The following is a 26,580-nucleotide window of genomic DNA, read 5'->3' as shown; positions in this document are numbered from 1 at the left end:
AATTTACAGAACTTACAAAAAACTTTTAATGTGAGAACAGTTACAACAGTAACAATAATAAAAACAACAACAGCAGCAAAGAAAGGTTGCATCCCCCTTATTCTAAGACCGCCCGCTGCACTTGGTCTTGGACACTCGGGTGGTGGCGCAGTGTTTCTGGTACCAAGCTTATTCTTTCTGACATCTCGGGTACTGCGCACCTCTTGAGGGTTGGGGGCAGCGGGCGGGGGGGGGGTGGGGAGGCGGGGTGGGCGGCGTCAGCATCAGGTGGCAAGTTGGAGAGCCCAGACAGCAAGTTGGAGGGCCCTGCTTTGGCTCTTCAGAGACTGGTGTGGAGATTGGAGTGGGAGTGACAGTTGATTCTGTCAATGGACGCGGGTCTGGGCATGTTCCCTTATTGCAGCAGCTAACTCCAACATGCTGTCCCTCATGCACCCTGACAGTATTTCAACGATCTACAACATTCCCTCCCTCGTGTTGAGCAAAACTGTCTGAACTACCTGCAAAATTTCCACCCTCATAGTCAATGACATGGTTTGCACTACCTCTGACATTCCCTCCCTTATGGTCACTATTCCCTCACTGATGGTCCCGGATATTGTTCCTATTTCTCGTATCATTGCTGTTACTTCTCTCGATAGTCCCGCTATCTCATCACTCACCCCACTGATGGCGTCCAGGAGTGATTGGATATGGTCAGTGCTCTCCACACTCAATGATATCATATGAACCACATCTGTTAGATGCTACACATCAGGAGAATGCGGTCGAGCTTTCCTTCCCCTGTTCCCCATGAGTGTGGCTCGCACCACACCACTGGGACCCACAATCTCGGAAGGTGGGACCCTGCGTGTGCCTCGTTACACCACACCACTGGGACCCGCAACCTCGGAAGATGGGGCCCTGGGTGTGCCTCCCTGCAACACACCACTGGGACCTGCAACCTCAGAAGGTGTGAAACCATGGAATGTCCCTCCAACACTCAAACCACTAGTCACGGAAGGGGCTGTTAGCTCAATGAGCGGCACCTCTTCCAAAGTCAGTACAACAGTAGGAGCTTCATCCAGCTCCATCCACTTCCCCTCACCCCCGTGGATGGATTGGAAGATGTTCTCCTCTTCATGCTCATCCCCGTCTGAATCTTCTTCTGCATCGTCAGGTTAGGCCTCAAGTTCTGCCAAATATAACAGAACAGACAAAAGGTTAGCAGCAGAGGAGGGGGCAGGATGGGTGGCATGAGTAGGCTCACACATCGCAGGCCAGGCAGCAGGTTGATTTGAAGGGCCACAATGAATTTGCAGGACTTACTCTCTCCCTCAAGTGTGGGCCCAGCTTGTGCAGTACTGATTGCTTTTTTGCAAGTAGGACCTATCAAAGCAGCGACCCTCTCTTCCAAGGGTGTCAGTGGGTGCAGATTTGCCGGGCCTTCTCCTGTTCAAGTTCTTTCCCTTTTATTATATGCCACCTTCCTCTGCACAGATTAAAATGCAACTTTTTAGAGAGGGTGTCTTTCTGCTGGGTGGGACATATTATCATCATCATCATAGGCAGTCCCTCAAAATTGAAGAAGACTTGCTTACACTCTAAAAATGAGTTCTTAGGTGACTGAACAGTCCAGTACGGGAATTACAGTCTTTGGTGGGACAGACAATCATTGAAGGAAAGGTTGGGTGGGACTGGTTTGCCGCACGCACCTTCCGCTGCCTGCGCTTGATTTCTGCATGCTCTCGGTGATGAGACTCGAGGTGCTCAGCGCCCTCCCAGGTGCACTTCCACCACTTAGGGCGGTTTTTGGCCAGGGACTCCCAGGTGTTGATGGGGATGTTGCATTTTATCAAGGATGCTTTGAGCTGTCCTTGAAACGTTTCCCACCTTGGGCTCGCTTGCTGTGTAGGAGTTCTGAGTAGAACGCTTGCTTTGGGAGTCTTGTGCCAGGCATGTGAACAATGTGGCCTGCCCAACGGAGATGGTTGAGTGTGGTCAGTGTTTCGATGCTGGGGATGTTGGCCTGATCAAAGACACTAACGTTGGTATTTCTGTCCTCCCAAGGGATTTGCAGGATCTTGCGGACATATTTGACATATACAGCTGGTCATATTTACAATTGTATTGAATAAATGAAAATATTACTTACATTAACTACTTGACCAAGGTCCTGCCATTTCTTTTTACACTGACCTCCAGATCTCATGGTGGTCACCGCTGTGCAGTAATCTTCTGCAACTTGGTTCCAGTGTTTCTTCATTTCTTTTGGTGGAACTTTTATGTGACCTCTGCTGGTCCAGCTCCTGCCATCTGTTCTCAATCACAGTAACTAGTGCCTCCACTTCTTCCTGTAAGAAATTCTTAGTCCTTGCACTGCGTTGCATCTTGTATAGCTGCAGCTGCGATTTTTCCAATGCTCTCACAGCACTCCTCTCACACACAACTGGCTCTTTAAAAATGGCCGATTGCCAAATCCGAGCTGCACTGAGCATGAGTGTCCATTGGAACGACGTGAAAAACGTAACTTTTTTCCCGCACATGTGCAGAAGGTGCGGCTTCGTTTTTTGGCGCAGACAGCAGGCTCCACTCCCCGAGGCGACTGGACACACTGCACGGCACCAAATTTGAATTATACATCAGGGAAACTTTGGCAAAATATTTCTGGCCTAGAAAAATGAGCGGAACTCTGGCAATATGCCAGAAAACGTGCTTGGGGAAAATTGAGCCCTTTAACTTACCTTTTTTGTAGGTCTTCATACTTACCGCTGTTTCTGGGGCTGCAACGCAGGCTTTTCTCGGGCATTTTTTTTCACCCAGAATACAAGTGCGCCAAACGGCCAATTTAAAGCGATATCGCTTTTTTTCGTCTTGCACGATGATGGTCCGCTTTTCAGCTGTATTTCAAAACTGCCAGTGCACAACTTTGGTCAGTTTAGGTGAACACCTTTTTCTATCAAAATAGGTGAAATATCGCCGAAAAAACGGGTGCAAGGCTGGCCAATTTCTAGCTCATAGCAACTTTTTAAAAAGAAGTAAATATGAATTTTACTTGAGTAAAGCTTTTGAAATGTATCCTCTAGCATTTCTTCAATTAATTTTGAAAATCTTTTGGCCAGAAACTGCAAGAAATTAAGAGAAAAAAATACTTTGCAGGATAGCTGACTGAATAGTACAGATGCATCGCTGGAAATTAGGTACACTCCACATGCTCAGCTTGTACAACTGGAATTCAGCTCACAGCACCAAGGGGTAGAGTTTCCACTTGCGCTGGTTTCGCCCAAAATCGGCCAAATCACTGCAAAATGTTGCAGAATTTCAAGCACAAGTTACATTCAGCACAAATTGAGTTTCCATGAACTTTTACGATGGAAGGCAGCCCCACCCACAAAACTGGCCACCTCCCCAGATCGAATTAATCACCATGTCAGGTTTCCGCTATTTGCGCCCATTTGCAGGCCTTCGAGGAAATTTTTTAAATTAAGCTCTTTTTTAGGCGCAAGGGTACTAAGAGGCACCTTTTAGAAGTTTTAAATATGTAAAAATATTTAATTTATTATGAAACTGACTACTGCACACCAATTAAACTAGTAAATGATCCTGTATAGTTTTTGAAAGTCATTTTCAGTTATTTACAATTGGATTACTCACAGGTGGTGGACTAGACACTCTTATTAAAACTGCTTAATTTTATGTTAAACCCATTTTCAGCTGTGTTGATAAAACTGCATCAGGTTACCATTCTTAAATATATCAAAAAATATTTTTTAATGCAAGAAAAAAAACAATTACGTTCTAAAATGCTGCCAGGTTGCGCTGGTTCGTAGACGAGTTTACGTTTGTGGTTATGCAAGCGAGTTTGAGCGGAATCTTGAACCAAATCTTAATTTTGGAAAATTAACGCAATTTGCACCCAGATTGTCAAATCGGAAAATCTACCCTCACACATCTGGGCCAAATAGTAACTCCAAGATCAGGCTTTTATGGGATGCTGAGACCTTCAAATTAAACTTTAATGAAGGTATTAAAAGGCATAAATGAAAATTTAATGGATACGTTTAATGGATATGTTGAAATATGTAATTTATTGAATGTTCTATTTTGGTTATACCCTTACTTCAGACACTAAAAATTTTAGCTGCTGAGAAAAAAAATGGATGAATAAAAAATTCAGAGACCAGTTTGAATGATTTATGGGAACTCTGGAGTTGGATTGTGCAAACCAGTGGCCAGATTGAATAATCAGAATGACAACAACAATAACAACTTGCATTTATATAATATCTTTAATGTCGTAAATGACAGGTTTACATACATTATAAATCAAAAAAGATGCCACAAAGAGTGTGACAAGAACAAGTCATGTAATGTAGACAGGAAATAAGTGCAGCATTTTTAATGTAGTATAAATATATGTAGATAGATATAAGTACTGCAAGAATCTTCTTTCTTGCTGTAATCTTACTAATTTTACAATTTCTGATTTTCATTGCTGCTAATGCAGACTAAAGTTGACAGTTTAATATTTTAACCCAAACTACAGCATATAACTAAGTGTAGTCATTCTTTAAAACTGTATAATGGGCAGTGTGTTACTATTTAAAATGGAGTATTTGACACATACCTCAAATTCAGAAAAATGTTAGCTAAACAGCTGAGTGAGGATAAAAATTTGGGAAGGAAGGCAGGGTTTTTAGTAAAGAGCCAGAGACTCCTGGAGCTTTTGAGTGACAGTGGCTGACGGCTTTGATTCATGACCCACTGAGGCTAGCCATTGGTATTCGACTGTGTGTGGGGTTATTGTTCTATTTTATTACCCCCCCCCCCCCCCCACCCACACACACACACACACACACACACACATTTTCCAGCTGTGATCTGTGGGGGTGGGGTGGGGGAAGTTAGAGGTGGTTCAGTGTATTTGCCGCTTCCCTTCGATAGCTCAGTTGGTAGAGCGGAGGACTGTAGTGGAGTACTCAGCAAAGTCATCCTTAGGTCGCTGGTTCAATTCCGGCTCAGAGACTCCTGGAATAACAATATGCAGTGTAGCAGGTGCAAGTGGTGGAAACATTGATTGTTTGGCTTCTGCTCGTAATCTCACTAAAAGAAAAAACAAAAAATTGTAAGTAAAAGTAGTCTATTCAATTTGAAATCTAATATCCATTGAGATCAAAAATAAATATCACTGTACCTGAACTGTGAAAAATGATCAGGAAATGGAGATGGAAAGGAACAGGAGGTTAATATTTAATTACAACAGTCACATATTGACATTTTCAATGGTAACATAATGAACTCTACAAGGTTATGTATAATTCTGAAGCAGTATACATTGATTTAATATCTGAGGGCTGGATTTTATTTCAGAAGCATCAAGCCAAATATAGGGTAACATTTTAATTAGGGCAAGCATTTACTTTGATTGACTATTCCGATTGATAAAGAGTGTGTAAAATTATTCTAGCAACCAATACTCTAAATTAGGAAGAAAAATCTATAGAACGGAACCAAGTTTTATTAGAGAAAATTACATTGTCTTCAAAATTATGACTATGGTCACTGAGTGTAAAATTAACAAAAGGCTTTCGCACCCCCCCAAAGTAGACGATATATGGAATAGACTTCCAACAAAAGCAATTCTAATTCTTTAAAAATGCTTGGATAAATATCTGTTTAAGAGCAGAAATTAAAGTTAGAAAGATGGATAAAGATGAATAAATGCTCTATTGTCATGTGTGGCTGGCATCACAGATGATTCCTCTGAAGGCATTTACTTCATTTTTTTCCCCATTTTCTTTTTCTTTTTATAAAGGTTTATAAATTGAATTTATAAAGACAAGTGGATACCGTATTCCTATAAAAATGATGGTCAAAATCAAATGCAATTCCTAACAGATACTTTGATTTTCAAAAAACTTACATCTCACCTAATAATTTGACCTATAGGGAAAAGATTAATGAGCTTTAGAAACAACACAGCTGGTTAATGAATTTGCCCCACTAATTGTTCAGTAATACATTTACTATCATGTGCCAGACAGCTCAGTATATATTATGTGTATTAAGAACTAGTTCATATTTTACATTTTGCCCTTTAACCATCTTTTTACAGAGATGATTTAATTGCTGTTGGTTTAAAATGCTATTTGCTTCTGGGTTTACAACATTTTAAACATGAGGAAAAAACAACTTGATTTTGTGGGAAGCAACATATGGGGTTTTGGCTTTGAATATGATTTTTTTTTTACCATGTTTTAAATAGCCTGAACTTTAGCTTTGGAGCGCAGAACCAAAGAAACTGGAAGTTTGGCTAATATTTGTCATTCACCTACCTAAATTTTATTAAAACCGTATCAGAATAATGAAAGGTAATTTCTTGTATAGAACTTTCAATTCATGTCAGCTTTTGGGAACCCAAAATCTCTTGAAGCTTTATTTTTAAGAATTTAGCGTATTTCTGACCCTTTCCCCTGTTCCAGATTTGCTTGTACAACTAGCTGAGAGTTCCAGCAGGTTCCTGCTTATTTGCCTCTCCAGTATTAATCCAGCCAGCAGTTGGTGGGTTCTTCAGTAATACATTGCTCCTGCTCATTCATGCTCCATGCTTTACCCAGTACTCCCGCCTGCAACTCATTAATTGAACCCCCGACCGCCCCCCCACCCCTTGGACTGTATGTAATTGTGCTGGTGCTTGTCACTGTAGCAGTAAGTGACACAGGTGTTGTGAGATGCTTTATTGAAGCTCGTCCTTTTCTTGTGCATCTAGAGAAACAAAAAAAATCTATTTTACAATGCTAACAATCATGCTCCACTTGAAACAGCTTTACATGGCAAGAGAATGCAGTATATTATGTTGCAGTACATGCATGTGTGCAAAGGAATTAACGAATGAGTTAAAGAATGAAAAGCAAAGAATGATACTAGTCATAAGACTCCACGTTCACTGTTCCAAACTCTCATTATTGTCTCTATACCCTGTATCTTCAGGGTTTTTCCTTCATTATGAATCAAGGGTCGCAACTCAGGTGATTCTTATTTCATGTCTGCAGTCACTAACACTGGTTATGTGTGGCCTTCACTGGCAAGCAAATAGAAAAGGTCAGACCTGTATGTAACTCAAGTCCCACACCAATGTTGTTGATTCTTAGCTGTCCCTGAAATGGCCTAGTAAGCCACTTAGTTGTATCAAACCGCTACAAAGAATCATGCAGAAGTTCAAAAAGAAAGCCCACCACCACCTTCTTGGCAACAAGGAATGGACAATAAATGCCTGCCTTGCCAGTGATGCCCATGTCCCGAGAATTGATAAAACAAATATGTTGGAATAAGGAATATGAGAGAAGATATGTGTTAATTGTAATGTATTTGCTTCATGGATTCTTTGCTTAAGAATTCATAACAACACACTGCTATAAAGATCTGGTTTATTAACAAAGGTTTAACAATCACACTACACATTACCAGTTCATCCACTAGACTCACAACTGCATACCTTATCGTGGATGACCCAGACCCAACTGACTGAGGTTTTATTGAGTCTTGTGAATATAACGTGACTGGCTAAGCCACTCAATGCAACAGCTCTAAGAACCCATGGTGCATACATTACATTAACCAAGTGCCGAAACCTGTAGCAAATTGATATGTGTCTAAATATGTGCAGATATCTTGTGTGGGCAGCCTGCTTGGTGTCTTTTGCTTGTCACATTTAAAAGCTATAGGATAAATGTATTTTGATTGCAGCAATGCAGTGTGCCCTGATAAAACAGAACTATGTTTGTGCATTTGAAAAGTGGATGAACCGTTGCTAGAGTGCTGTTCATTTTCCCTCTTTGATGCTACACCTTTCTTGCAGTGCTATTGAGGTGCCTTGTAAGAAAACATTATTAATTTATGTAAAGTGTGGCAACCTTGCATAGACTGGCAAATTTCCTCCTCATTTATTCCCAGGCTTGGGCCACAATCTGTAACCTCTATCCAGGATGATTAACTGGAGCGTGTCCAATCGCTGCTACAGAAGAAGCTCCATAGCAATATCTTGGAATAGTCCTGTTCTGTCTCTGACCTTTGTCCTTTTTCGAAATTGGAGCCACTTAGGGTAACCAGTAGTCCTTTAAGTGCTGCTGCTGTCATATATTATGCCCCCTGACCCCTGTACGTTTGCATTATATCACATACTATGTTCCAGGAATGACAAGATTATATTTAATTGAGCTGACCTCGCTTTATAACTTGAAGTAACAGGTGGACTGTAATAAGCTCTACAACTTGGTATACCTAGATTTCTAAAAGGCATTTTGACAACATCAGTTAAACTCAAAGCTATAGGGGGAGAAATTTGGAGTGTTAACTTGCGGTAGCGCAAAAATATTGCCGGGCGCTACGAGAGAAACTCTGATGCAAACTTCCAGTTTAGCGCTCTAGGAAAGAAGTGGAGTGCTAAATCAAGTCCCTTGAAGCGGTAAAGCCGGCAAGAGGGGTGGTAGTGGTGTAGCGCTGCCCAATGTCGAGGGCAGCACTGCTGGGAATGGAGGCTCCTTCCCTCCCTTAAAGGGCAGGGCCATTGCAGCAAGCTCTGCATTTCAATTATGTTCCTCGTTGCAGAAGTCAGCCACGATCTGTAACAAGCAGCTCCAAGTACTGTACAGAGTGCAAGGCTGATCAATCGCGGCACATAAAGATGTTCAAAAAATAACGCCTCCTACAGCTGTCGTCGTTGATACCTGGAAATGCTGCAGGAGGCGGAACCGAAGTTCGGGTCCGGTGCGCTACCGGAAGCGATGCACAGCACGATGACAACATGATCTCCGGGCACAGGGGTTACCGCTGCCACAAACCTCCATGGGAATTTCACGGGCATTGGTAATCTCACCGTGCCTGGGTACAGTCATTAACGTCCAGTTATCGCCTTCTGGAGCTGCTAACGGGGAGGGAGGGGTGCAAAGCAGGCCAATTCCTCGCCCATAGAGATTCAGGGTAAACCCTAGGAACAGATAAGAAATTGGATGAAAGATTGCAAACATTGATTTCTCATTAGATGATTGCAGGGGCGGGATGGGGGGGCGGTGGTGGGGGGAGGGAGGGATACTAAGGTATGCCCAGGACTCAGTGATGGGAGCATTGCTGTGACTGGATCAGAAACTAAATGCAAGGTAGTCAGTTTTGCAAATAATAGCAAACTAGGAGAAGCAGTGGATCAGGAGAAGGCAATTCAGAAATTACAGAATAAAGTTGAATAAAGTATGTAAGCGTGCAGGACAATTTAAGAGAAATTTAATGCAGCCAATGCAAAGTATTGGGGAAAGGAAAAAAAATAAGCAACACATGTACTCCTTGAATGGTGTTGAAATAGCCAAGGATGAAGCTGAAAGAGTTCAAAGAATCTTAGTAGACTTCTCACTCCGCACAACCAAGAATGAAGGGCAGCAATTAACAAATTCAATAGAATGTTAAATCTTACAGCTAACACAGTAGAATATATTTCAGAGAAAGTCTAAACCAAAATTGTATAGTGCTCTGGTCAAACTAAACCTTGTGTACAGAATCTAATTCTGGTCACTAAGACACAAGGTTGACATTCAAGTGCTAACGACAAGTAAAGTATGCCATGTACAAAATTATTGCAAAGAGAAGAGCAATTAGACTAATCTCTAATATCAAAAAGGCTGAGCTGCAAAGATAGACTGGACGTACTGAACTTTTCAGCCAGGAAATGAGGCTTCAAATAGGTGGGGTCGATTTTTGTCTTCACTGCCTGGATGGTAATCTGGCACAGCAGATTCATTGGAATGAAAGTCGGATGGGATCTATGAAAGGTGGTTATCTGCTCCACGAGATTACTTCCTTGATGATAAGGATGAAAATCTATGCCATGATTCTTATATCAGATCGTTATGTTAACTGAAAAGGCAAATTCAGAATATTGATTCAAATTAAATTTTGAGACTAGGACAAGGCCATACTGATTTAAACTAGTAAATGGTAAATTTAGGAACTGATGTCAGGAAATTATTCACACAAAGCTAAGATGCCATGCAGGACATTGTGAAGTTGAAGGACATTTGGAGCACATGCTCAGATACTTTTTCGTACTTGGCATTGGCCACGAAATCATACTTCGCAAACTTTTGACTGTAGAGACCCCAACCTTGAGTAAGGCCATAGCGATAGCCCAGGTGTTCATTGCCACCAGTGACAATATGAAGCAAATCTCTCAGCACACAAGTGCTGCTACAAGTACTGTGAACAAAGTGATATTGTTTTCGAATCATAATGTACAGGGCAGGTCACACATACCTGCAGCTGCATGTCCACAGATGATTCAGAGTCCACCATCAAGGGTGATGAATGCAAGGCCATTAACATCTTGTTGGCGCTGCGGGGGTGATCATCGTTTCCATTCATGCCGATTCAAAGAGTACGTTTGCAAGGGCTGTGGAATAATGGGACACCTACAACGAGTGTGCACGCAAGCTGAAAAGTCTGTTAAACCTGCAAACCACCATGTTGCAGAGGAGGACAGATCCACGGAGGATCACGACGAACCAGAGCCTCGGATCGAGGAGGCAGAGATACATGGGGTGCACACATTGACCATGAATTGTCCCCCAATAATGCTGAATGTTGAACTAAATGGACTCCTGGTGTCAATGGAGCTGGACACGGGCGCGGGCAATCATGGGCAAAAAGACTTTCAAAAGGCTGTGGTGCAGCAAGGCCTCAAGGCCAGTCTTAAATCCAGTTCACACGAAACTAAGAAATTACACAAAAGATCTGATTCCTGTAATCGGCAGTGCTACCGTAAAGGTCTCCTACGATGGAGTGGTGCACAAGCTACCACTCTGGGTGGTACCGGGCTATGGTCCCACGCTGCTCAGCAAGAGCTGGCTGGGAAAGATACGCTGGAACTGGGACGACGTCCGAGCGCTATCGCCTGCTGACGACACTTCGTGTGCCTAGGTCTTAAACAAATTTCCTTCGCTGTTCGAACCAGGCATCGGGAAATTCCAAGGAGAAAAAGTGCAGATCCACCTAATTCCAGGGATGCGACTCATCCATTACAAGGCAAGAACAGTACCATACATGATGAGAGAAAGGGTAGAGATCAAGCTAGACCAGCTGCAAAGAGAAGGCATCATTTCACTGATCGAGTTCAGCGAGTGGACCAGTCCTATTGTCCCAGTTTTCAAGGGAGACGGCACCTTCAGAGTACCTATCAATCGTTTCTCCCTGCAGGACCAATACACACTACCAAAGACCGACGACATCTTTGCAACGCTGGCGGCAGGAAAGACGTTCACGAAGCTAGATCTGACTTCAGCCTGCATGACGCAGGAACTGGAGGAATCATTGACGGCTCTCACCTGCATCAACACGCACAAAGGTCTTTTTGTTTATAACAGATGCCTGTTTGGAATCTGATCAGTGGCGGCGATATTCCAGAGAAACATGGAAAGTTTACTGAAGTCGGTCCCGCACACAATGGTCTTCCAGGACGACATCTTGGTCACAGGTCAGAACACGGTCGAGCACCTGCAGAACCTGGAGGAGGTTCTTAGTCGACTCAACCGTGTGGGTCCAGGCACCTGAAGTGGAGTTCTTGGGAAGGAGGATTGCGGCGGGCGGCATCAGGCCCACCAACGTGAAGACGGAGGCAATCGAGAACGCACCAAGGCCACAGAACGTGATAGAACTGTGGTCGTTTCTGGGACTCTTGAACTACTTTCGTAACTTCTTACCAGGTCTCAGCACACTGCTAGAACCACTACAAGTCTTACTACGAAAAGGAGACAAATGGGTTTGGGGCAAAAGCCAAGAAAATGCCTTTGTAAAAGCGAGAAAATTGTTATGCTCAAACAAATTGCTTGCGTTGTATAATCCATGTAAGCGTTTGGTACTAGCATGTGATGCGTCGTCATATGGCGTCGGGTGTGTATTGCAACAAGCTAATGATTTTGGGAAACTGCCACCGGTTGCTTATGCATCCAGGAGTCTGTCTAAGGCTGAGAGAGCCTACAGCATGATTGAAAAAGAAGCGTTAGCGTGTGTCTATGGGGTAAAGAAATTGCATCAATACCTGTTTGGGCTAAAATTCGAATTGAAAACTGACCATAAGCCAGTTATATCCCTGTCTTCCGAGAGTAAAGGGATAAATACCATGCATCGGCCCGCATCCAGAGATGGGCGCTCACATTGTCTGCATACAACTACGCCACCCGTCACAGGCCAGGCACAGAAAACTGCGCCGATGCTCTCAGTAGGCTGCCATTGCCCACCACGGGGGTGGAAATGGCGCAGCCCGCAGATCTAGCCATGGTTATGGAAACATTTGAGAGTGAGCAATCACCTGTCACTGCCCGGTAGATCAAAACCTGGACAAGCCAGGACCCCTTATTATCTCTAGTCAAAAGCTGTATGATTCAAAGGAGCTGGTCCAGTGTCCCAGTGGAAATGCAGGAAGAGATAAAGCCGTTCCAGTGGCGCAAGGATCAAATGTCTATACAGGCAGACTGCCTTCTGTGGGGTAATCGAGTAGTGGTCCCCAAGACGGGCAGAGACACCTCTTCATCAATGACCTCCACAGTACCCACCCAGGCATCGTAATAATGAAAGCGATAGCCAGATCCCACGTGTGGTGGCCCGGTATTGATGCGGACTTAGAGTTCTGTGTTCACAGATGTAATACATGCTCACAGTTAAGCAATATACCCAAGGAGGTACCGCTAAGTTTATGGTCTTGGCCCTCCAAACCGTGGTCTAGGATACACGTCGACTATGCAGGCCCGTTCTTGGGTAAAATGTTCCTTGTGGTTGTGGACACGTACTCGAAGTGGATTGAATGTGAGATAATGTCGGCTAGCACATCCGCTGCCACTACTGAAAGCCTGCGGGCCATGTTTGCCACGCATGGCTTACCCGATGTCCTGGTGAGCGAAAACGGGCCATGTTTTACCAGTGCTGAGTTCAAAAAATTCATGACCCATAACGGGATCAAACATGTCACATCTGCCACATTTAAACCAGTGTCCAATGGTCAGGCAGAGAGAGCAGTGCAAACCATCAAGCAAGGCTTGAAGAGGGTAATTGAAGGCTCACTGCAGACTTGCCTATCCTGAGTCCTGCTTAGCTACCGCACGAGACCCCACTCACTCACTGGGATCCCACCTGCTGAACTGCTCATGAAAAAAGCACTTAAAGCAAGACTCTAGTCAGTTCACCCTGATCTACATGAACAGTTCGAGAGCAGGCGGCTTCAACAAAGTGCATACCATGATAGAGCAAATGTGTCACGTGAGATTGAAATTCATGATCCTGTATTTGTATTAAATTATGAATAAGGTCCCAAGTGGCTTCCCGGCACTGTCGTGGCCAAAGAGGGGAGCAGGGTGTTTTGGGTCAAACTTTCAAATGGACTCATTCACCGGAAACACTTGGACCAAATCAAATTCAGATTCGCGGACTATCCTGAGCACCCCACCTTGGATCCTACCTTTTTTGATCCTACAACATACACACTAGTGGCAACCGGCACCACGGTTGACCACGAAGCAGAACCCATCATCCACAGCAGCCCTGCAGGGCCCAACACACCAGACAGCCCAGGGAGGCCAGCTGCACAGCAGCCCAGCGAGGGCCCAACAAATGATTCAACAACACCAGCTTTCACACCGAGACGATCAACCAGGACAAGAAGGGCCCCAGATCGACTCACATTGTAAATAGTTACACTATTGACTTTGAGGGGGGAGTGTTGTTATATTTGTGGACTTGTATTTACTCTAAACAGCCACCAGAGGGCTCATCCCCTGGAGTCCCAAGGGATTCCATAATCCCTTGGGAGCACAGGTATTTAAGGAGGCTTCACAGGTTGGAGAGGCACTCTGGAGACTTGCAATAAAAGACTAGGGTAGCACTTTATTTTGAGCTCACAGTGTTCAGTTTGACTCTTTCTCCATACACAACATTTACGAAACAAATGCATGAAGAAATTAGGAGAATCTTGGACCTCTCCAGATGGATGAATTAAGATACGTTGATTGGTCTAATTCTTCCATAGTTATCAGGTTATCTTTGTCCCTTCTCTGTCATGTGCACTTCTGATTAGGTCTAAAAGCAGGCCTAGTGAGCTTTCACTAAAAAGGTTGTATTTGAATATTTAAATCTATTTGCACACAAGAAATTTCCTGTGATTGTATGCTGATTTTGCCAATACATAGTAGGTGATGGGGGAGACACATTCTGGCTGACAGAAAGGGATCTGCCTTTAAAAGAATATCAGAAAATCATACTTTTTCTTCCACTTTGTGCTAAATGTTATTTATAAATATAATTCCCTGGACATGTTCTATCCCCCTTCTTAAATATAGGTATTACGTTAGCTATCCGTCGTCCTGCCTGTGCTATCTCTTCCCTAGATTATTTTAAAACCGGACCAATGGTTTTATCCTCTTTGAGTTTGATTAGTTTATTTAATATATCCCCTTTTAAAAATTTTAAATGCACTTATCTCATTACTCATCTCACCATCCAATGTCATGTCAACCTGTTCTATCTCCCTGGTAAATACCGAAGTGAAATAATGATTTAATATTTCTGCGAACTCTCTATCATTACCTGTAGTGTTATCCTCTCTATCCCTTAATTGCCCTATTTCCATCCCAACCACCTTTTTTTTAATTGATGTGCCTGTAAAATATTTTACTATTTTGCTTTATGTTCCTTGATAATTTAATTTCATAGTTCCTCTTTGCTTTCCTAATTGTTTTCTGACTTCTTTCCTAATCTCTTCATATTCTCTCTTATCATGCAGTCACCTGCTGTCTATGTAGGAGGCAAAATCTACTTTAGTGAAGAGTGGTATTATATCTTTGAATCTGACCTTCAGCCAATTTTTATTAGGATGGCATTACCAGTGGCTGTGAAGGTTATCACAGCCCTGAGCTGATTTATTCCAAACTGCCAAAGGGGATATCAGCAATATCAGTCAATCTGCAGTCTAGCAGGCGATATATTGCCAAATTGCCACAGTGTGGTCCGGATCCCATGGCTTTGCAGCTAAGAAAACACATGAAGTGCCCTTCAGCCAGCAGGTTGCTGCTCCTCCATTGACTATGCCATCTGTTCTTCCTCACATGCTCTGTGATTCACCACTTTACACTGGCTACCTAAATCTCCTGAGCTAGATGTACACTTAATGCTGATGTTTTCAATGGATGAAGGAAGTGACGGTGAGTGTTGTGCAGTACTAACTTTATGGGATCCAAAGAGACCTGCAGCTTCTTCTACTGGGACATCAATAGAGTCAGAAGATATATTAAAATGGTAGCTGAAATACTCTACTGAAACAGAGCTTAAATCGTCAAAGCCTGGTTTGCTTCAATATATGCATGCGAATGACTGATTGATTGAGTGAGTAAAGGGAGAATAACAAGAAAAGAATGATACTAACCATGAGGCTTCTAGTTTCACTGTGGCCCATTCCCCTTGTCCTCAGATCTAACTATGTCCAGCATAGAAACATAGAAACAAAGAAAATAGGTGCAGGAGTAGGCCATTTGGCCCTTCGAGCCTGCACCACCATTCAGTAAGATCATGGCTGATCATTCCTTCAGTACCCATTTCCTGCTTTCTCTTCATACCCCTTGATCCCCTTAACCATAAGAGCCATATCTAACTCCCTCTTGAATATATCCAGTGAACTGGCATCAACAACTCTCTGCGGCAGGGAATTCCACAGGTTAACAACTCTTTGAGTGAAGAAGTTTCTCCTCATCTCAGTCCTAAATGGCCTACCTCTTATCCTAAGACTATGTCCCCTGGTTCAGGACTTCCCCAACATCGGGAACATTCTTCCCGCATCTAACCTGTCCAGTCCCGTCAGAATCTTATATAGCCTGTGTTCATGTTGACGAGGATCCACCTGATGTTTTGGCTGCGCTCCCTCCTGTTATGCACCTTATTGCATTGTAAGGAGAGGCACAGTGCTGAGATATTAGAAATTTGAGGAGCATGTAGACAAGCTACAACCAAGTAGCCACCTCACATCTCAGGTTGAGGTGGAGGGGGAGGGGTGGGGGGGGGGGAGTGGCTGTCATTGGAGGGGAAGGAAACTTGGCCTATTTCTGTACATTTACTAACAAACGTCTGTCAGTCTGCTCATGCTACCATATGCCAGCCTGGGAATAAAAACATTTTTTGTGCAACTTTCCCTGATTTGACATCATGAAGTCATGCTCTAGTAACATAATGGAGCCAATAATGCATTGGCTGAAGCCACATATTATCGGGCATAGAAACCCGAGGCTTACCACATGCCCAATGGGTTCAATGCGCACAAAAATATTTAAACTAGGGACCATCTCCATAATGTAATTGGAACACATGAGCAGGGCTCCAGTTGCTGAGTGTCCTTTCCCAGTGGGTGATGAAGGTTTGGTGCAGAAAGCAAAAAAAGTGCTTTTTGGCTGGATGGGCCTTTCCTTTCCCAAGGTCCACCCAGTTTGTCTCCTCTCCCCCTCCATGCCAGAAAATAAATCCTGGTGCTCCACTAGCACCTAGCAAGCCTCAGTGTTTTTAAGATCTCTTGAACTATGTGCCAGCAGCAATAGAAAAATAACTGAGTTGGCCTTGCATTGTGGGCTGAGGACAGCTCATGCATGCACAGTGCATGGAACACTGAATTGCCTCAGTAATGCTGCATGAGGGCTTCATTATTCACCCTATGAGTGTGGATGGTGATGTCACAGGAACAGAATTTCAGGATTGGTATATAACATTTTATTAATTTTCACAACTAGTGAATCGTCTACATGTGACAAACATACTTCTTGTAGTGTTATTTATGTGAGTCACCCAGTCTCAAATTAAATTGTATTGCATAAATCTCAGATTAGTACAGTGGCATTTCATCAGGGTTTCTTATAGGTAATTAATAAACCTACTACCACACATATTGTTAACCTATTGTCTTCTTTAATCTTCAGACGTAATTGTTGAAGAGGAACCTGCACCCTGTAGCTTAAATATTGGACATGGACGCCGATGTTCAAATGAAACATTATGTGAAAGTGGATGGGTTGGCCCAAATGATGGAATCACTAACTTCGATAACTTTGCCTTTGCTATGTTAACCGTATTTCAGTGCATCACCATGGAGGGGTGGACGGATGTCTTATACTGGGTATGTATTACAGCAGAAACTGAACAACAAAATAGGGCATGGGGGAAGGGGAAAGAGGGTGAACGCAGTAAATTTTGCAATAATTTTGTGCATGGCATACTTTACTTGTCTGCAAATTCACTTAAATGACTCTACCATTTTCACCCTAAACACAAAGCATTTAAAAAATAGCTTCTGCTTAATGCATGTTGAGTTTGATAAGGAAGCAAATTCAAAGGCAGATTGCAGAGTCTGACTGTATTGTACACTTTTTTATTATAAGTGTGTGATTTTAAAAAAATAATTGTTTATATAGGTGCTTTTTACAACTGAAAAATATTTTTCAGCAGTCTCTACTATTTATTTTTGTTTTGACTGATACCACCATACTGAAATTAGATTTCAAGCCACTTTCAGAGATTAGGTTATTAACAGCAAAAACTGTTGCCAATAGTGATTCTTCTTTTATTTCATTCTTACTTCCTCTGTTATATTTGTCCCTACATTTCCTCTTATTACTAGTCCTCCTTTCCCTTTCCTTATCTTGCTGTTTATAACCTCTCCTTTTTTTGTTCAACTCTCACTTTTTCATATCTTCATTGTCTTTTCTTATTCTCACACTCCTAGTTGCCATTTCAATTCTGTCTGCCATTGATAACTCAGATTCATTTCCCAGCTGTCTTTTCTCGCTCATTGCCTGGCTGCCTATTTCTCCAGCTGCAGTGCACTCCTGATGCTGTCTGTTTCCCTTGCTTTCTGCAACCTTTCTATGCTTAGCTATCTCTGCCACCTTATGGGCCCAAATTTCCCCAACCCCTTTTTTCGGTGCACTCTCCCGAGATGCGCCAATTTTGTGCGTTGGAAACGGCGCCGAAAAACTTACAATTCTGGCCGCTCTGCTGTGGGTCCCGGGTCCTGGCGCGGCGCTCCTCGTGGAGTGGGGGGTAGAGCTATAGCCCTGCGCTGAAAACAGTGCTGGCAGCTGCGTGCATGCGCAGTAGAGCGGCCGCGCATGCGCAGTAGCTCCTTCCCATGTTTGTGATGATGATACCTGTAGAACGCGTCCCGCCCCTCTCCCAGGCCGAATGGCCTGCCGCACATAGGTTGGTGCGACTGAGTTTTCATCGGGGTGAGAGAGAGGGGGCGAGGTTGGTTGTCTTTGGCTGCAGTCTAGTGGTTTGGACCGAGGATAGCTTGTCATGTAGCGACGTCACTTGCCATGCTGGGCTAGCTTTGCATTTGTTTGGTTGGGTGGCAGTTTGCCAAAGAGTCTCTGCAGTGCCGTGTGTTGCGCTGGACCTCGGTGTCCTTCCACACATGGCCCGCCTGGCTCTAGCACACTTGCTGACCGCTGAACATGTGCCCAAGTCAGTCCCCGTACATCTCGCCGCCGTCGCTGCTGCCTGCTTTTATCCTCCGACATTCTGTGCTGCCCAGCCACTGCTTCTGGCCTTTCTATCTCTCTCTCTCTCTCTCGCTCCGATGTCGCCTGTCCCTCTGGTGCTCTCTCTCTCTCTCTGAATCGGGACTCCAGAATGGTGTGAGCCGAGCCCGGGCTCCAGCGCACTTGTGCACCCACCCCCCGTCCATCCGCCTGTACTAGCCTGGCCGGGTTGGTCTTAAGGACAGTGGTGTGCATGTTGTTGTGCTGGAGATGCCGGCCGGCACCAACAAAAAAACCTTTCTGCCTACGACCTATCACCCCAGGGCTAAACGCGGGTGTGTCGACCGATCTCCGAACTCCTTTCAGGGCTAAATGGAGTCGTCTGCGGTCCCTCACGCGAGGGAGCCGAAGCCTCATGCCTCTGCCAGGTTTCAGGCTGCCGTTTTTAAAGCTCGACCAAAAACCCGAAAAATGGGCAAAAAGGGAAAAAATTCTCGCCCAAAAAGGGTTGAAAGTTGGTGGGGCGGCAGCCACATTCTCCCTCCCCTATCAAAGGCCGAAGGTAGGATTTACTTCAGTTCTTTATTTGTTAATTTAATTATTTACTTCAGTTCTTTATTTTTTATTGAATGCTTATTACATTTTGTGCTTTGTTTGGTGCTTGGTGGTGCTTTAAATGTAGTGACTTGCGTCAATTCCTTAACTCTAGGTAAGGTTTCTCTGTGCGGACAGAAGTGGCAACATACGCTGGCCTAAGTTAGTTTGGAGCAGCTATTTGCTGGCCAAACTCGCTTAAATGGCCAAAAATGGCGTGAGTGGCTGGAAACGCCCCCTTTTGAAAAAAAAACGAAACTTAAAAAAAACCTAACTAACTCACTTAAACTGGTACAAATTAAATGGCCAGAATTGCAACTAAAAAGATACTGCTCCAAAAAAAATGGAACAACTCCTGGGGATATTTGGGCTCATAGGTATGTTTCTCATTGCCACTCTTTCACAAAGGTCAAGACTTCTTTTACACTTACTTCTTTTAGTAATGTCACCACAAACCTGATTCTGAGGTCCAAGAACAGTGAGTAGCACAAGGTACCCAGTTGATCCGCCAGTTACATTATTCAGTTGGGTTCTTGTTTCAACAAGTGTTGTAATTTCTGGGAATTAATAGATCTGGTGAGATAATGAGCACAAGGAAATGAGTGAAAGGCCAGAAAGTAAAAGTAAATAAGAAATTAAAAAAGTAATAAAAGAATAAAATAGAATGGGAGGGGTGGAGGGGAGGCAGAGGAGGGTAGAGTGGACAAACTGCATGTCTGAAATTTCATAACATAATGCATTTCCACATTTTTTAATTCTGCCAATGAGAAGTATAGAACAGTGACCATGTACACTTAACTAGTGTGTCTCAGTAGGAATAAGGAAAGAACATATACACTAAATGGTCATTTGTAAAACTTTAAAAGGACTAGAGGAGCAGAGAGACTTAGGGATTCAGATACTCAGATCTTTCAAAGTGACAGGACAATTGATTAGTTTGAAAACAGCGTATGTCATCTGAGGATTTATAAATAGGGTATAGAGTATCAAAGCAAAGAGTTAATGCTCATCCTTAGCAAATCATTAGTTTAGCTGCAGATAGAAAATTGTGTTCAGTTTTGAGTGTCTTACTTTAGAAAAGATGTCAAGGTCTTGGTGATGGTGCAGAATAGATTCATTTAGATCATACCAGGGTTGAGATACTTTAGTTATCAGGAGATTAGAGAAACTAGGGCTCTTTTCATTAAATAGAGATTGAGAAGATCGAATAGAGGTGTTCAAAATTATGAGGTAATAATGGAAAATTTATTTCCACTGGTTGGTGAGTCAGTAATAAGTGGATATAAATTTTACATCACCACCAAAAGAACAAAGGCATTTTTTAAATGAATTGATTGGTTATGGAATTCCCAGACAGAAAAAATGTTGGAAGCAAAATCCATCATAGCCTATAAAAGTGAAGTGGATAAATCTTTGAAAAAGTTAAAAATTAAACTGATATGGTGAAAGGGTAGGTGAATGAAACTAAGTGGATAACTCTTTCATGATAGCCACCACAGGCATGATGAGCTGAATTCCATGATTCTAAGTGCTTTCCTACAGAAAGCAAATGAATATCTGAGGCAATAGGCCCTTGTGTCTCATACTCGCTGGTTACAGACTAGCATCAGCAAAGATGTTGGACTGCCTTATCAGTAGGGGTTTAATGTGTGGCCCGGGGAGATTTAGAGGAGGAACAAGGAGAGAACAATTTATGTTTTTAAAATAAATTGACATCCTCTCAAAAGAATTTACAAGGTAAAGTAAAAGAGACAGAAAGTAACAGAAAAAGGAACAAGAAAGAAAATTAAATAATGGCAAACAGAAATGCCGAATAAGGTAAGAAAGATAAAAGTAGAGCAGAGGAATGTGAGAGGATAATTATAAAAAGAAAATTTAAATGCAGAGCACATGGTATTGTTTGGTGATAGCAACAAAATAGGGGCAGCTCAGTTTTTTACAATAAGGTGGTATCAGTCCATCGCCTTTAAAGTCATTATAACTGTACCACAGCTAACTTTCTATGTGTACAGTGAAAAGCCATTAGAACTAACTTTTGCTGGTATGACACACGCCTTTAATAAAAAAAGTATTTCTTTAGTGCCTTATAATAAATAGTTATTTCCAACAACATTCAGCAAAAAAAGAATAAATTGGAAAGATAAATTAATAAAAGCTTGAATTAAACATCATTTGGACAACTTTGAGTGATGTAAGAGAATAAAAAGAATTTGTTCTAAAATACAGAAATTGTTTTGTTTTAAAGATCCAATGTATTCCATATTAATTATTTTCCTACAATTGAGATCAAAACATGGTTATTCAGTTCTAAATTAAAATAATCAACATTTCTGAAATTGATGAAAAGTTGTTGAACACAATTCACACGTTTCTTACACCTGTAGCAGACTTGTAGTTTAGATGCTTGCTTCCTAAAATGGTTATTCCTTTGAGGCGAGAAGAGAAAGAAAGCCAGGACTCCTAGGAAGGAATCTGATGACCATTCATTGTGATGCACAATGATACATTCTATCTACCCTCAGCTGGGCTGCTAGGTTTGTGCACTTCAGAAAGATAGAGCACCTTTCACTGGTAAGAAGTTATGTTTCCTTTACACTCCACAGCAAGCTATGACAGACAAAAGCATGGACATTGATATTAGGAGTCACACAGCTGAATGCAAATGAATAACGTCAAAAATGAACTAAATTATGCTAAAATTTTAGAAGCACTGTAGTTCGTTTGGAATATATTTGATTTGGTAAACACAGTCTGATGTGATGACGCAGTGCATTGAGGTTCTAATGTGATTTGCATCATATTGATCGATTTTAAACATGTACCCATAATATCCCATAATCCCAGTATGGTGAGTTTCTATTTTTAACTCTGCATTCATGGGGAGGTGCCAAGTATGGACTCAGCATTTCTCCATAGGAAAGGAGGTTAAACCTCTGGTTCCTCAACACTCTTCAAATATGAACATAGCTTGTGAACGTCAGCAAGTTATTTGATCACAATACCACAACCAAGCCTGATTTTCAATATTTGATCCTCCACCAATATCCACATTTGTGCACTTTCCAGCAGGTGCCATTGAATATTGATCAGTAGTGGGAACCATCACTGTTTTATGTTAAATGTTCCTATCCTGAAGACTCTTATGAACAATAGTGGTGTCCCACCATTGCTCTGGTTGAGATAAGTAAGTCAGCAGGGACCAACCATCAAGCTAGGACTGTTTTGGTCTGTATGACTCAGTGGCAGAAAAAATCATTCAGTTATCCACTGAGAAATCAGAGGAGCTATAAATTATGTTCTGAATGGAAAAGTTGATCTGTCACGATTCTTCATGTTAAAGAATTACTCATCAAACAACATCATGATGCATTGACATTTTGTCAGAGAATTGAGAAATTATAATAGACTAATGGTACAGTGGGGAAAGAATCAATTTTGTTAATTGTAGTAACATTGCATTCAAAAGAACAATTTAGCAATTTTGTTACATGTGACAACCAGAATAATTATTTTCCCATAATCTTTAATATTTGCTGATTAAATAATTAAAAATGAATATATTTAACATGGAAATGCTGGCAATTTCCATCAAGATTGACTGATGCTTTGTAAATCCTATATTGGTTACGCTTTTGGGTTAGGTCTTGCATGTTAAGGGTTGGTAATCACTCACTCATATCGAGATGGGTGCATGGGAAAGGAGAGGGTGAATCAATTCAGCTTTATTGAAATAGGATTTTGGGATCGGTGAACGAATCCATATTTACTTAAAGCTCTGGGATCCAGGGAAAAGAAGCCAACTCGCCCAAATTGAGTAAAGCATCTAAGTTTAACACTCATATTCAGTTAGGTTTCTAAAATTAGAGTGAGACTGAGTTAATTTCTGTAATTTGGGGGGAACACAATGCACCCATATTGAGTTAGGATTCTAGGCACCATGAAACATTCACTCCATAGAAGTGACTGTATCATTGTTGATCCTACATTTAGCTGGGTCCCAGGTGATAACAATATTTCCTCCTGCAAGGGAACAGTTAAGTTCTGCAGGACATGGAAAAGTCTGGTACCAGTAATGCTCTTTAATTAGCCAACTTATAGTAGGATAGCTAATTTTCAGTTCTCTTCTGCAATTAGCCAAAAGAAGATTTGCTCATAACAAGCCAAGATAACCATCTCCATTTTCCTTTTACTCTGCTGGAAGGCAGAGCACTAGTGCAAAGTATGTCACCTAGGAATCTAGAGAAGAGCTAATCATGATAAATGGCAAGAATATTTTATTGTCAGGAATCCTACAGGACTTGCCAAGCTGGTGCTGTTTCACTAAGTCACTGGTTTGGCAAAACAATCGTTTTTTTTTTAAATCTCTTATTCCATGTTTTTCAACAGCTTTGTTGAGATCTGGAATTCCCATATGAGGATCATGGACACACACTTGAGTCTTACCATGTCATGACACAGTGGGCCAATTAAACCATTTCTTTCTATTTTTTTCAGATTTGAAAACACCAATGCCAGAGAGAAACTGGGTGCTAAAACAAAGCTTCCCCTTAATTTTACTTAGAAAGTTGCTTTCTGCATTGGATAAAATGTGCATTTGTGTTATATTTATTAAGATTGCCAGACCTTGACAACTCAAAAGTAATCCTATTTGCAAATAAAGCCACTGTCATTTTTAGTAGCAAGATGACAGGCAGTGAGAATTTTGTTTAATTTCACTTCTGGAATCTGTATTCAAATCCAGCTAGACTGATGAAATTGAACTCTTTTATATTTGCTGACTTCAAAGCACTTGAATAAAATGAGTTTGGCAGTCTAGCCCAGTTGCTAGTGGCTGTGGGCCAACAGCACAAAATTGCCCCAATTTGGTATAAAATTTGCAATGTCACTCAGTCGGGGCATAAGATGGCTTGTGTTAGAATTGGAAAAAAAGTTACACTGGTGCAATTGGGGGAACTATTCTGGGTTTGGGGCAAAGACATATTATTGGGGCAGAATTAAGGCATTTTGCTCTGTGCGAGTGCTTGACACAGACTCCAGATGGCAAAAATGGAAAGTCTTCATTTTCTTAGCACCAACATACTTTCGTTTAATGACTCAAATTTGCTTTTGGGGCTTCAACAGATCCAGACTAGGGGATTTACGGTAGGGAAAGAGAGGAAGGCATGTACATATTAGGAACATAGGAACAGGAGTAGCCCATTCAGCCCCTCAACTCTGTTCCACCATTCAATGAGATCATGTCTGAACTGAATCTGCCATCTGCCTTGGCTCCATATCCTTTCATACCCTTGTCTAGCAAAAATCTATCGATCTCAGATTTAAATGTATTAATTGAGCTAGCATCTACTGCTTTTTGTGAGAGAGAGTTCCCTAGTCTTAGACTCCCCCACCAGTGGAGAAAGTTTCTCTCTACCTGACCAATTCCTTTCAGAATCCTAGAAACCTCAGTCAAATCACCTGTTAACCTTTCTGTATTCCAGGAAATACAAGCCTAATTTATGTAATCTCTCCTCACAATTTAACCCTTTGAGCTCTGGTAACATTCTGGTCAATCTGTGATGCACGCCTTCCAATGCCATTATACCCTTATGGGGCAGTGCCCAGAACTGTACACAGTACTCCAGATGTGGTCTAACCAGGGCTTTATATAGCTGTAGCAAAACCAGCTTCCCCTCTAACCTTCTAGTTATAAAGGCTAACATTTCATTAGACTTTTTGATTTTTTTTTTAACTTTACTACATTTTAGTGATCTGTGTACATCAACCCTAAATCTCTTTGGACCTCCTTTGTTCCAAGCATTTGACCATGTAAATAATACTTGGAACTATCCTTTTTTGGGCCAAAATGGATAACCTCACACTTATCTGTGTTGAAATTTATCTGCCACAATTTTGCCCACTCGCTTATTCTATCATTGTCTCTTTATAATTTTATGCTCCTGTCTACACTACTTACTATCTCACCAATCTTTGTGTCATCGGCAAACTTGGATTATATGGCTCTCTATTGCGATATCCAAGTCATTAATAAATATAGTGAATAGTTGTGGGATACCAATAGTCACTTCCTTCCAATTTGATTACATACCCATTATCTCTACTCTTTGTCTTCTACTGCCTAACCAATCTCCTAACCGGCTCAATAATTTGCCTTCACTTCCATGAGCTTTAATTTTAGCTAACAGCCTCTTATGTAGAAACTTATTGGCCTGGAAATTCCGATTTCCCCGGGTCCGTACAGAGTGCGTACGGACCCGGGAAGGCTCCAGCTTGACAGATCCTCCGCACCTCTGCAACCAGGACATTCACATGGGCAAGATTGCGGTATTTACCCATATCTTGCCCAGCGGATGTCCTGAAAACTCTTGTGCCTGATAAAAGCAGGCGCATAAACCTACTTTTACAAGCGTAAGAGTTTTAAAACATACATAAACAAAATAAATTAAAATTTAAAAAACACATTTTATTGTTAAAAACCCTGCCCACTGTGGTAAGTTTATTTTAAACCATAATTGAAAAAACTTTTTTTAAAAATTAGTAATTTTAATTTAAATTAATCTTAAAATATGTAGTGTATTCTTTCTATTTTTTATTCATGTTTTGGTGTTTGGGGGAGTGTTTTCAATCATAATAATGAGAACTCCTACTTACAGAGTTCCCATTATTATGAATGAGAAAATACTGTACCTTGATTGGCTGCCCAGAGCCACGTGACTCCAGCTCCAGCTTACGAACGTCCAGACGTGCACGCGCTCTGATGCGCAGTGAGTGAAGGCCTCAGAACTGGGATATCTCGTGGGCGCAGCAGGAGCAGGTAAGTGCGCGTCTTTTTTCCCTTTTTCAGTCGTTCGCCGGCCAGTGAATGCCTTCTGGAAATCCATATTAACTGGATTCATAGAAATTCCCCTGTCTACTATTTTAGTTACTTCCTCAAAAAATCAATTAGATTTGTTACACATGACCTACCTTTTACAAATCCATGTTGGCTCTCTCTAATCAACTCAAATTTATCTGAGTGCTCAATCACTTTGTCATTAATTCTAGATTATTTATAGCACCTCCCAAACCTGCGACCTCTACCATCTTGAAGACAAGGGCAGTAGGTGCATGGGAACACCATTACCTCCAAGTTCCCCTCCAAGTCACACACCATCTTGACTTAGGACAGGTATTGCCTTTCCTTCATCATCGCTGGGTCAAAATTCTGGAACTCTCCACCTAACAGTACTGTGGGAGTACCTTCATGGCATGGACTGCAGTGAAGGGGAGGGGTGTTGAAGCGCGATATTGCTCTCCACTTCCTTTGAGGGGCAGTAAGCCCATTTCAACAGCGGGGGCGGGACTTCTGCGCCAGGCGCAGGAAGTCCCAGCCCCAACTAGTTACCGCCCCCAATCGGGGTGCAGGACAATATCGCCCTCGATGTTCATGCACTTGCAGCCATCTGTATCCTCCTGCTGCCTG

General features: G+C 42.1%; 1 protein-coding gene and 1 non-coding gene across 2 annotated transcripts in view; both read left to right on the top strand.

Annotated features, from left to right (window-relative positions):
* cacna1c (calcium channel, voltage-dependent, L type, alpha 1C subunit) overlaps positions 1-26,580 on the top strand; it is a 1,034,505-nt gene that overhangs the window by 521,590 nt on the left and 486,335 nt on the right. The window contains exon 5 of the mRNA XM_070900503.1: positions 16,965-17,161. Within this exon, the coding sequence (XP_070756604.1) occupies positions 16,965-17,161 (197 nt within the window). The remainder of the gene's footprint in view (positions 1-16,964; positions 17,162-26,580) is intronic.
* Positions 4,912-5,005, top strand: trnay-gua (transfer RNA tyrosine (anticodon GUA)). The gene is given in 2 exon segments: positions 4,912-4,950; positions 4,970-5,005. It is a non-coding gene; the product is annotated as a tRNA-Tyr (tRNA).

Source organism: Pristiophorus japonicus, chromosome 15, assembly GCF_044704955.1.
Source record: "Pristiophorus japonicus isolate sPriJap1 chromosome 15, sPriJap1.hap1, whole genome shotgun sequence".
Lineage (NCBI taxonomy): Eukaryota > Metazoa > Chordata > Chondrichthyes > Pristiophoridae > Pristiophorus > Pristiophorus japonicus.
This window is presented reverse-complemented; position numbering and strand designations above follow the sequence as displayed.